The sequence below is a fragment of the Nanorana parkeri genome, unplaced genomic scaffold, assembly GCF_000935625.1.
Source record: "Nanorana parkeri isolate BGI_ZX_2015 unplaced genomic scaffold, ASM93562v1 scaffold37, whole genome shotgun sequence".
Taxonomy (NCBI): domain Eukaryota; kingdom Metazoa; phylum Chordata; class Amphibia; order Anura; family Dicroglossidae; genus Nanorana; species Nanorana parkeri.
The window spans coordinates 2,331,798-2,345,348 of NW_017306305.1; the positions used below are offsets into that span (position 1 = coordinate 2,331,798).

Genomic DNA, 13,551 nt, shown 5'->3' on the forward strand with positions numbered 1-13,551 from the left:
AGTCACAGTTCCGTTCTCAAGTTATACATTTTTCAGTTCTTCCAAGTGAAGGAAAGCCTGCCCCAGGCATCTTGAAATACAACACTGTAATGTGCTCTAATAGAATTCTAGCTGTGTATTGGTTTGTAAAAATGAGCCTTGGATAGCTGCCACTGTTATTATCTAAATCTTGGCAGAGGTTCAGCTTGAGCATGACAATATATGCTATTGCGCATGATCCTGAGGGCAATGTGTACATTCATAACACAGATATGTGCAACTTGGTGCTTTAGACACTAATATAAAAACTATACAAGGTGCAGTCAAAGTATAAAATTAAGCTACACTTATAAGTACTGCCAACACTGGAAGATACAAATGTTAGTGAGGTTATTAACATAAATTTCCTATAAGAAAAGAAAACACATAAAATCAATGTGTACATGCATGGTATATTTGAGTTCAACTCCAGGCAACCAAGATACATTTACAAAAGTCACTTAATCCATAAAAAAAAAAAACAAGATAAATTACAACCCAAGAGCTAAATATACAGTTGAACACATACAGTATATGCAAACTTCAAACCCAATTAAACGTACGCTCCAGCACATTTCTATGAACCACCTTTATTCTGCAACTTTAGGCTGCTGTGTTTGAATTAGGATATATTCTAGAAGAACACAGGGCACTACTAATACTAAAGTGAACATTTTTATTCCCATAAAATAGTGAATACCAAATAAATATGAATCCAAGAAAGACAATGTGCAAAATATAGAAATAAAAAATAGATATATTAATACCCATCACTAAAGATATTTAACTGCTAAAGTGCAAATATTTATTGAGCAGAATGCTTGCAAAACACAATAAGTAAATCATTTTACCCCAAAATACCAAAAGGTCTTCACAGACTAAAGAGTGCCAATTTATATTGATGTGAAAGTTGAGAAAAAAAGACCAGGAATAAGAGCTCCAGGAGGGGCTGGGGATGCTTTGTGTGCTGCTGCTCAAATGTGCGGACTTGGGTGTCCGACGTTTGTACTAGAGGTAACCAAAGAAGGAGGGGTGGAGAAGCGCCAATAACCTGACGTGAAACACACTGACACCGCGGATATCCGATCAGAAGTGCTGACACCTCACCACACAGCACCACCTTCCTGAAATCCTCCGTCCAAAGCCGCAACAAACTCACCCAGATGTGAGTATAGCTTTCATATTTTCCAACATCGCCTCACTGTTTCTCACATCAGGTTGTTGGCACTTCTCCACCCCTCCTTCTTTGGTTACCCCAATTTATATGGATGCTTACTCCAAAATGGTATTGTCAAAGCTTCTTGTCTTCCCTTTTATCTGGAGGGATCATGTTAATTACATCTCAAGATCCCTCTAATTCTATCAGGCATGTGCACACTTTGTTCACTGTACCAAGCCTTGAAGAAGGGGAACACGTTAAACCCCCAAAATGCATTGCATTTTTATGTGATAAGAATCTGAATAAAATTAAATCTGGACCTTTTAACTTTCTGCTTTTGACGTTGTTCTCCTTGTATACCTGGTAGATACTCAGCTTAACTCTCAGAAGTTATTAAGCCACCTGCTGCTGTTTGAGTACAAGAAAAAAGCAATTTGTTCAGCCAAGGGAGGTTTTTGAACAGAGTGCAGCTAAATAAGGGGGAGTCGGAGAGTTAAATAGCAATGTAAAAAAGGTAAATTTATTAAATATACACAATAAACAATAATTTAACACATTAACTGACTGCACAATTGATACCTACTAACCCCACACCTTTAAAAATGATTATTGCAATAATCCATTCGTGCAAAACAACATTCAGAACCTTTGAGGAGCTTGCTGATCAATATTTGTTATATTATCAAGTGGTTCTCAATTGTTGAGAAAACAGCGCTGGGACTAAAGTGAATAGTGCTGGATACTATGTATCAGGTGCCTGGGGATTCTTGATTGAACTTTCTCTAATGTTTTTTACTCTTACTGGGGACGTCTTTTTGGGGTTTATTTAACCGGTTAACAGTTAAGTCACTAGGAACTGAACTTGGATCTTTATTAGTTCTTTCAGAGGACACCACAAATGTTACTAGAACAAATACTTGATTGAAGATATCTTGCTGGGATACATTAAAGCATAAAAATAAACCCGGTGATATAGGTAGGCAGAATGCCGCTGAGTGACCTCCATAAACACTACAAAGATTCCTCTCCTCACTTCTATATCTAAGTGTAGGGACTCAGCTACCTTTGCCAAAAGAAAAATAGCAATCAAATAATAAATATAAAAACGATCAAATCCATATCTAATCATTTAACGAAAAACTAGTTAGTAACTCAATTGAGAATACTTTATGAGTAATGTCTATTTGAAGCTAGGTCAGTCTCTAAAATATGATTGCAACAAAGATCTGCGCTTATGGAAAGTAGAATATCAGTGGTAAGCCTGAAGCTGCTATGAGAGGTGATAAAGGTGAGGTGTGGGTGAGTCTCTAAAATATACTTGATAATCTCAATACCTAATGTACAGGACATAGGAAAGAAGCCATCCAATAACTTAATTAAACTACTCGCTAGAACAAACATTATCTTGAACAGGCTTTAACAATACCTGCAACTTTAAAGCAGTATGGATGACAAAATGACATTGATTACTGAGCATGATCGTGTTTGTTCTTGTCTTTTTGAATGCCTCCTTGTTGTTTGACATATGTTTAAAAAGCAAACATGCAAATGTACAATGTGAGAAAAGTTTGTTCGTGCTCAACCGTTCATGACACCAAATGGGTTAATAGTGAACACATGAGAAAACGGATAAAAACCTCATCAACTAATTACCCATCAGGATCTGACGAAGCCCCAAGAAACGGAGGAGGGGCGAAACGCGTCATCCGCTGTGGGATGCTTGGCTGACACACTACACTACCTGCATGACAGGCACCAAAGTTTGTAGTAGTGGCTGATTTTGAAACAGCGGGACAAGGAAACTACTCATGCCGACAAACGGGATGAAATCAAGTTGAACCTGGGACTCCTCTAAAAAGCATTTGCAGCTTACAGGAACACATTTAAGAACCATCTAAACTATCTGGACACCACAAGGAGCGGAATCAGAAAGGAAACATCAAGCGTCTATACGTCTCGTGAGACTGACCGCCCGGTCAAAGGGAGAGAGCAGCCGTGAGTAAATACTACTCGAGTTTATCATTACACACAGATTGGAGGCTTCCCTTTCCCAAGTGTGACTATAACTCAGCGGCATTCTGCCTACCTATATCACCGGGTTTATTTTTATGCTTTAATGTATCCCAGCAAGATATCTTCAATCAAGTATTTGTTCTAGTAACATTTGTGGTGTCCTCTGAAAGAACTAATAAAGATCCAAGTTCAGTTCCTAGTGACTTAACTGTTAACCGGTTAAATAAACCCCAAAAAGACGTCCCCAGTAAGAGTAAAAAACATTAGAGAAAGTTCAATCAAGAATCCCCAGGCACCTGATACATAGTATCCAGCACTATTCACTTTAGTCCCAGCGCTGTTTTCTCAACAATTGAGAACCACTTGATAATATAACAAATATTGATCAGCAAGCTCCTCAAAGGTTCTGAATGTTGTTTTGCACAAATGGATTATTGCAATAATCATTTTTAAAGGTGTGGGGTTAGTAGGTATCAATTGTGCAGTCAGTTAATGTGTTAAATTATTGTTTATTGTGTATATTTAATAAATTTACCTTTTTTACATTGCTATTTAACTCTCCGACTCCCCCTTATTTAGCTGCACTCTGTTCAAAAACCTCCCTTGGCTGAACAAATTGCTTTTTTCTTGACATGAGATCCCCTTTAATTCATAACACACCTAACAAATTACAAAATAAAAGTTAACTGAAAGTTAAAATGAACATTTTTGATGGGTTTGTATAAAACATAACATGACATCCACACCAAATGTGAATAAACTACAACATAGCTACTTCAAGAGAAATAACTTACAGAATGCAGCAGACGGAACTCTGCATATGTTGCATTAGAGTCTCTTAGTTGCATATTCAGGAAATTATGCCATCACCACTTCTACTTTTTACTAGTTCCATTTCATATTCCTGAGCAGAAAACAGCGTCAGACATATGACTACTTGTCACTTTCCAGCTCGAGGTGATGCTGCCCGCTGTGACAGTTGCCTGATGCCGTGTCACATTCAAGAAGGCATTTGAGGTAACATTAAATGTAACTACCGCATAAATATGTACTATTCCATGTACTGGGGATCTGACAACCCACACATAATGTATTATTTAGAGAATAATAATACTATCAAGTTGGTGCATTTGTAAAAGTACAGCTATAAAATATACATTAGTTTAAAACATTTAACTTCCAGCATTGTCTTCTGTTATTCTTAAATATTGCTGAATGGAAAACGGCTTTATTACTGTATTAATAAAAAGTGCAGTTTAGGTTACTATTCAAAGTTAATTGCACCAGTTACAGACTGCTTACATTTTCCGATTGAACATACTTTCTTCTTGCTTAAAGTGTTCTCTGCTACTGTAACTAGATCAACAATGCAGAAGTAATGTTGCAGGTTCACAGAACAAGACATTGCATGGCGGATAACAAAAATTCCCACTGCATTTCTTATCATCACTGCACAGTATACAGTAAGGCTGGGTATACACTGTTAGAATATGGTACGGGCATCCATTGTGATGATGTACCTCGGGGCCGGGCCGCCTCGGTCCTGCTGGCTTGCGTGTCGACCATATGAAAAACGTTGCAGGAACATTTAATAATGCCAATTTGTTTGGTTTTAACATTTGATTTTGGAATGGAGTTTCCTGAACGGAAACCTTTAAAGTAAACCACTTAGGAACGTTGTGGCCACCAGGAGAATTTACCATAATGTGCAAATACACTGGGCTATGACACACTTACCTTCTAAAAGCCCTTATTCAATGATGTGATGGCCATGATCCACCTCATCACCAGCACTTTCATCTTCATGCGGTCTTCTTCTAGATTCAGAGTTTAAACCCAAACCCAAAAATGTTACAGTGTTACAGCTTACGAGTCCTTAGACACCGTGGTTGTATTAATTTTTTTCAGAGCATTTTCCCTTCAAAATCACTGGTGATCCTGCAAATAACAAACTTCCGGTCCCTAGGTGTCTAAACTCATTAGTTCATAGTATCTATGGAGGGAGCCATGGTTGCCACACAGGCTGAGCTTCAAACATGTCTGCCTTTGTTCATCTCCATTACATGATGGATTGATGGAACTTGTAGTGTTCAAAAGAGAGATAACATTGTTTATGCTGTCTTCTCAGCTCAAAGAAAGTGACATGGACACATTACAACACAGATCAAAAGGTACTCGCTAAAATGGTGTGCTAAGATGTAATTTATGAAACTTTTTGCCATTGCATTTAGATACACTGTAAAGTGTATACATCTTCACCTGATTCACTAACATTCACTTTGCTAGGTGAAAAGCTTCAGTGTTCGTTGGAACATTATGCAAGCACAACCACGAAACGACAATGGTTCTCACAGAAAACAATCCTATTTCATGTGCCAAATTCACATTTCCCATGTACCAGAATACTGAATTTCACCAGTCAATGCACTGCAGGTGAATTGTGTAAATGCAGTTTCCATTGTTACTTAAAGAAGGAGCTGCAAATAACTTCACAGGAGTGCCATACAAACAAGCAAAAAGCATAATGTGAGGCACTGGCTGCCAAAATTGTGGACGTTGTATATGTGTCCCCTATGTTCCTCACATACACATGGTGAGGGGTACCAAGGTTGGTGATTGATACGGTGAAAAAAAACAAAAAACACTTTTTGTTTTCTTAGAATCTTAAGAAAAGTACTGTTCTTGGTCCTGAAGCCTGGAGGCTTTGTAGAAATGTTGGGTGGAAAAAGCATCCATTCCTAAGTCCACATCATATCTGGTAGCAACAACCCCATATTAAGTTTCAGCTGTCCACAGGCCTTTAGATATGTGAGCTGACTGATGTTCAGGGCTCTATCACGCCGTTTGCTATTGCAGCCTGCTGCTGGGTGAAAAGATTGAGTGCTGACAGAACACTAAAACGTAACAAGAGCTGCCTGTTTGTGTTGGGGAACCCAATAGGGGGGCACCCTGTTAGCCAGGAACTGACATTAATGTAGGTGGTAGCTTGGATGAACAGATTTTCTTTTTTTCTTTATGTTATGGGCATGCTGTATAAAGCCCTTCTGCATTGAAAACTGTATCTGTTTGTTTCTTGTCATGCTGAATAAAAGTGCCAGACAAACCTGCCTGGCGTGTTCCTGGATGTCCCTGTTTCATGCAAGTTTGACTGCTGTCAATAGCAGTTGAGAATGTCCCCCTTACAATAAAAGTCATTTATTTAACTATTTATTTATTTGATCATATTTATCACTTGCAGCCTGCACTTAGAGCTCCATACAGTAGCAGGAGAACGTTAATGGATCGCTTTCCAATGTTGCACTAAAAACAGACGGAAATAAAAGTCACATTCCACTCCACCCAAATCTTTAGGGCACATGCCAGCTTTAACCAGATATATTTTTATTTTGATTAATAAAAGCACCTCTTTCTTGACTATAAAAGGGTCAATTTAAGTAATCCACAGGTATCTGATTCTCAAAAATACTGGCTTCCTCGCCAATATCTTTAATCTCAAAAATACTGGCTAAATTACATAAAAGAACAGCCTACTATACTCGGGGCCGAATTTACTCTCTCTGCTGCCCCAAGGCCAGGTTCCTCAATGTGCCCCCCTACCTGGGGAATGGGAGACAATGTCGCCAAGATCACTTGTACAAAACAAGCGGTGGCTTCCCTGCTGTACATTTAGCTCTGCTTGGCCAAAGCAGGGCTAAATGTAGAAAACAACTACCCACCCGGGAGATATCAGTTTCACACCCTTGCTGCCCCTCTACTCCCTGCTGCCCCAATGCTGGGCCTTGTGGGAAATCCGGCCCTGACTATACTCCCATCAAAAATGCTATAGCATGTAATCGATACAAAAGGTGCTAATAATAAGAAATGCAGGCATCCATTATGATATGCACAGATCCAAAAAACTATTCTAAATTAGTTAACATGAAGTGGCAAAATTTTTTGTTTTGAGTCCCTCTTGTTCTCTTTCTAGATTACTGTACAACGGTAGCAGCAGTAATAAGTCAAACATGCAATAATCCAAAGCAATTATTTAGCATTGTTCTTTCACTTACTGGGATTCAAATAATAGAAGACCGGTAGCCATGGGTTAATCCTTGTCCATTGTTTAGTATGTATTTATTTAATATGAATATTTAGTATGTATTTATAGATTATGCATTCACATAGTGCCTATATTATTAAGTAGTGCTTTACAAATATTACACAGCCTTATTGACCAAGCTTAATGATGTTCCTTTCCAATTTCTCCTGCTAGATGCATGAATGGTACTTGGTGACCTTTACAACTAACAGCGGGAAGCGTCATTGGTAATAATACAGAACATTTCTATTTTACCAACCATTACTTGTGAAGATCTGTCTACATCTTCATGACATTGTAGTGTGCTATAGCAACATTCTAAAAACTGATGTTATTACAAGCATCTAAGCTGATGTTCTCATAAACACTGACATACAGATCACCGTTCAAATGAGGTTTTATCTTGAGAGTGTTTATCCACTCCAGCTGAAATATGCATCAAAAGCAATTACTAAAAAGGTCACTTTCCCATACACTATGCTTCTGTTCAGATCTTCAAATGTATGGTTGATTTATTTACAGACCAAACAGAAAATGTGTGCTCCTCCACTGCTTCAGTGACAATTTCCTGATACAAAGAATGATAACTGACACAGATAACTCTTCAGCATTTAAAACACTAAAAAAAGACAACAAATCAGAAGGTTTGCTGCAAAGCACATTACAAGATGAAACGCTGGTACAGTTCAGTAGTACACGAAGCTGTAAAAATCAGCTACAGATAAATGTGTTCGTATGATGACTGGCAAGTAAATCAATTAACTGTAGGCTTAAAGCTGAACTCCAGGCACAAAAGCTTCCATCTAAATATATTCCTCAATAGCCACAAAGGATTCAGTAAATTAATAGATGACCAGTTGCCCTGGGTTATTAATGCCTTTGCAAATGCAGTTATTACTTTGTAAAAAGAGCACTGACATTATAACTGCGCTGCACATGGCTTGTGCAGAGAGCAGAACTGTGGGAGGGACCCAACATGCTCCACCCATTACAGGCGGCCTGTAGAAAACTACAGGAGGGGCAGATACAAGACTAGCCACCCTGCACAAGGAGAGAGAGCAGCAGTGACCGGTCTTTATTACAGGAAGCTCCTGCACAGATGCATAGTTTCACACTGGATTACTACACAGATCTGGAAAAATACACAAATCACACCAAGATTCAAGTAAGAATACACATGACTCTTGTAATTAGACAATATTTGCTTATCCCGGAGTTCAGCTTTTACAGTACCTCTGCACTGGCACTCAATCACAAGGTGCAGCAGATAAAATACCTGCAGGTCTGCCAGCACTGCTAATGGTGTTTGCAGAATCCCTTCCAGGATATACAGAATCCCTGCCAGAACTTCCAATGACATTGCCAGAATCTCTGCCAGTAATTCAATGGTGTTCACAGAATCCTGCCAAGATTTCTAGAATCTCTGCCAGTACTTCTAATGGTACTCGCAGAATCCCTGACAGAACCTCCAATGGCACTCACAGAATCTCTGCCATTACTTCAATGGTGTCCACAGAATCCCTGCCAAGATTTCCAAATTCCCTGCCAGGGCTTCCAAGGACACCTGTAGAATCTCTGCCAGTACTTCTAATGGTACTCACAGCATCACTTCCAGGAATGCCAGAGCTCCCTAAAATGACGCTGAATGTGTCCACTGTTCCAAGGTGTATTTAAGCATCAGTGGCTGGAGGTGGCTGGTCCTGGGTCTTTTTGCCAGCTACCCTGCTTTCTGCAAACAGAGCTTTACTACATTACTAATGACCTTTTTTGTTGCTGACCCAGATCTACCTCACTACTCTCTTGTCTGCCGCCTGTCTACAACCTCAACTTGAACCTGACCATTTTGCTCCCTTGCCCGATGACAACCTCTGCCTGGGCCCAACCTTCCTCTAGTCTTGCCCTGGTGTACCGTCTCCACATCATAGCCACCTAGAGTCTCCTCACTCACTCATTCCCTGGAAGGGCAATCCTGAGAGCTGCAACCCTGGTAGCAGCACGAAACGAAACCCATCTCCACCATCAAGAGTTCTGGTGAAAACTGGCTGGTGCTCAGACTCTGCACCTCAGATGAGCCCACATCATCACCAGGGGGTCTTGCCATAATAACAGTGGCTTATCTATTACAGCTAACTTTATAATAATCACATTTTTTAAATATGGCTCTATATCTGCTGAAACAAATTATCCGCTTTACCCTTAATGCAGCTATATAGCTGCACATATATATGTATCTGCGAAAATAGACATTTTACATCTGCACAAAATGGTGCTATTCAACCGCAGTTAATGTCATAGGGCAGTCCCTCAGTCAATTGTTTTTGGGAGCATAACTTTGCTTCCCATGTGTGGGTGTATTTCAGATTATAAAACCATTCTCTACACTAGAGGAACCATTGTATCTCATCTTAATAAAGCCTATAGTGTGCACAGATCTCAGCAGGCTTCTATCTTTTCTGCATAATGAATTCAAGTAAAAAAGACCTAGGGTCAGCAATCATTTTCAGTAACTTTTCTTTTTTTTTCCTTTCTAGCTACACGTATATCTGTAAAATATCAATGATGACATGAAAGATCCACTTTATGGCAGCTGTAAATGCTGTCCCTTTCATAGGCAATGAAAGTGCTACCAAGAATGTAATAAAGGTGAACATTGCAATAATAACCTAAAATATGTGCACACTGAGTATAAAGTGTGCATTCCCTTTACTAGAAATAGCTGTAAATACTGCCGAGGTGTTTTTAATAAAATAATGAGACCACAGAACCAAAAACACTGCAATAAGAGGCAATATTAGACCACAATGGTTGCAAGTTACAGTATATATATTATACTTTACATTTCAAAAGCTGGGAATTCTAGGCACCGCCTGAAGTGGCATCTGTCCATGTCGCACCAAAACTATACATAATTATGCAAAACCATGTCAACCGTATTCATTGCGGTGGAGGGTTCAAACTTTATGGCTTCTGCAAACAGGGAAAGTATGAATGTCTGCTCACAAAGTCACTGCTGATGAAACTAATGTACTTAGATGGACAAATACAGCGCATCAGACATTTTTTATTCTTCACCATATGTACTGCATGTATGACACAATCTGAGAGTGACGTGATCACACTAAAACCATACAAAGTGACATATTCACATCAAAACCATACCAACATACACACATACAGTACATATGAATATAGACTGTAGGAGGGAGAGGAACATGTCAGTTACACTTCGCTCTAAAGTTTCTTTTCCAAGATCTGCTGCTTTAAGTCCTTGGCTCTCCTGTGTCTGTACTCCTGGTCTCAGCATTCTGCATTTTTGTATTGAAGTAGTCAGCCCCATTAAATATCTAAGGGAATTTCCTGACTAGACAGAGAAGACTGCTGGGTCTGGAAGCACGCACACAGCGAGAAGTGTGAAAGTCAAGATTATAAAGAGACCCTGTCACCAACAATTGCAGGTAAAATCACAGACAAATCAAGAATTTTAAATACTTGCTTGTAGCATTTTTACTTTTCGTAAACAATTTATTAAAAGGAGAATTATGAGGCGAGTGATTTTCAACCTGTGACAATGAAACTGTCAGCAACCTGTGACAATGAAACTGTAGCTCGCGGTATACTGAGCTTTGGGTCATGGGAGAACGCTAGTTTGTGTTCTCCCGTGATCCTTAGGAGAACTATGGGGAAAAGCCCTGACCCCATAGTTCTCCTTTAATTTGCAAATGTGCCTTTGAACTTTCAAGAGGAATTTGACCAGTCCAGGAAGAGTCAATTCTCTAGCACAGCCACAGTTTACCCTCCTTCATGCCACTCCATAGCGCTCTCCTTTTCTGGGAGTGTGTAATTACTATCTGTGCATGCCCAGCTCTTCTGTCCTTCCCCTCATCTCTCTGCATAACTTTTTATGTAGCTGCTGAGGTAGGAGTGAAGGAAAATACCATTGAGTGTCATTTGAGTGACAGCTCTGAGTCTTCTGGGGTTGCTGACATCACATCCAAGATGACGTGCCCACCAGCAGTTTAAGGGCTTTTTTTGATGTCTACACAAGGGAGGGTTTTACAGGTAAAATACATGTATAAAATATGTTCATGAAGATGTAATCTTCATGTAATATTCTGAAACAAATGCACTGGTGACAGGGTCTCTTTAAAGATGATCTTGTGAAGGATGCTGCGGAGATAAGTATAAATGACACCACACACTTGCCTCCTGCACATTTACCCTTTTTGAAGCTCCTTATTAATAATGTAACCGTGCCTTTATATAATATAATACTGAAAAAGCTCCTCAGCCTTGTTATTTCAAAAAAGGAATGAATAGTGATCACGGTAAGACAAATTCATGAACATACAAAACCGACTTCTCTAATGTATCCAGATTGCAAATTACATCATAAACGTTCATAAGTCAGCGAAGACACAGCAAATACTGCACAGCACTGCTAAAGATAGGTGTAATTAATCTGCTTCAGTAAGCTGATCTGTCACTCTCACACGCTGGAAGCTGCCTTTCCTCCAAATCACAGGATGGAATGTTTCCTACATTTTATTTAGTGTCTAGTTCATTTTTTAGCCATTATTCCTATGTACACAACAAAGAGCTCAGTGCCACTCCTGCCCTCACCTTAATCACATTCTTGCACGGTGTAATGCTCAGCAACACCTGCTTACTGTTATATAAAGCTACCAACACCCCAAACAATGGGTATGCATGACTTAAAACAACCAGCGGAGGTGGAAACAAGCTGCTACCGCATTCTTCAAGCAAACAAATTAGATTATGTCCCTTACCTGCAGTTTGGTGGAGGATCCAGCGTTATTTCTGCAAGTTCTTTCTGAATTCTAGAAAGGAAGAGAAATCACACTTAATCATCTCTAGCTTTAACAAACATACAACCTAGAGAAAAAATAAAAAAACTATTCATAACTGTAACTTTAGATTATTACTAACAGTAAATGAGAGATTGACAGGTTATTATGGAGTTCAGGAGCCAGTCTGTCCTATCCAGGAGCCAGCAGGGTCTTTTTTGGAGCCAGATCCATTGACAACTACTACAGAGAACCTCAAAAGTTACATTTTTGAGGAACATTGACTATCTGGCTCCTGGTATATTTAAAAATTACAAAACGCAGAGGTTATGTCAATATTTAATATTACAGTAAACCCTCAGTTATCCGGTATTCGACTAACCAGTACTCCCATCTAACCAGAAAGAAAAACCCTGTGTACTCACTGTTTTGCAGCTCTGCACGATGTATTATCCTGGAAATGACAGTGTCTATTTGTCTTAAATGTGTCTATTAGTCTTAATTTGCTTTTGTTAACTGCATTTCAATATTATTATGAAGACAATACAGAGTTTATGTTATGTTATGGTATGGTATAGTAAGGGGTATGGCATTAGTTAGACCTATTTTTAATAGTAACTCTCAAGCAGCCAGAAACTACATTTATCTGGAATCTACCAATCCCCGTGGATGCCGGATAACGGGGAGCTCACTGTACATATTGAGGGCTCAGTCACACTAGATGACCGAACAACGCCAGTCACCGCTAAGGCACAATAATTGTTTTCTATGTGCCCTGTTCACATCACAGTGCAAAAAAAATGTAGACATGCTCCAATTTTTTGCAGTGCACATCGCAGGTCACCACACTGCAGCACACCACACCGCGCTGCTGTGCAGGTAACTGAATGGAATGTACACTCAAAATAAAGTTATACAAATGTTAAAAAATTGAATCAATAGCCCACTCACTAGAACACTCAGTTTTACCGGACGGGCTTTTGTGAATAGGCCTTTAATAAAATGATGGACAGATGCCATGAGCCAGGTAGCTAATGCTCCTTAAAAGTTACAGGTGGCACATAACATTTGAGCTTTTCTCTAGTTGTTGTCAAGGAGCTTGCTCCTAAAAAAACCTACTGACTCCTGGATTGGACAGACTGGCTCCTGAATTCCATATTAATTTGTCCACTGCCTTAATAAACAGCGCAAGAAGAAAATGCAATACAGAGAGCAGACATTTTGGAGGCCATTTTGTCAGTCCAATAGAGTAAAAGAATCCTATTAGGCCAGCATACACAGTTATTAAAAAAAGGGAGACTCCAAACTGCTGTCAGATACCCCCAACAGCTATGGCAGAAGGACTGCACTGAGCCATCTAGTACCATACACACAAGGACCTGTCAAAGCATGAGCTTCACCTTGCACTGTACTAAACCAACAAGAACACAAGACTGTCGTGTCTATCCCAGGGGTAGGAAAACTCGGCATTCCAGCTG

The 13,551-nt window shown here is 39.4% G+C and overlaps 1 protein-coding gene across 1 annotated transcript in view; it reads right to left on the reverse strand.

Annotated features, from left to right (window-relative positions):
- Positions 1 to 13,551, reverse strand: part of LOC108798345 (ubiquitin-conjugating enzyme E2 E2) — a 183,876-nt gene that overhangs the window by 130,136 nt on the left and 40,189 nt on the right. The window contains exon 3 of the mRNA XM_018570087.1: positions 12,056 to 12,106. Coding sequence (XP_018425589.1) covers positions 12,056 to 12,106 — 51 coding nt within the window. The remainder of the gene's footprint in view (positions 1 to 12,055; positions 12,107 to 13,551) is intronic.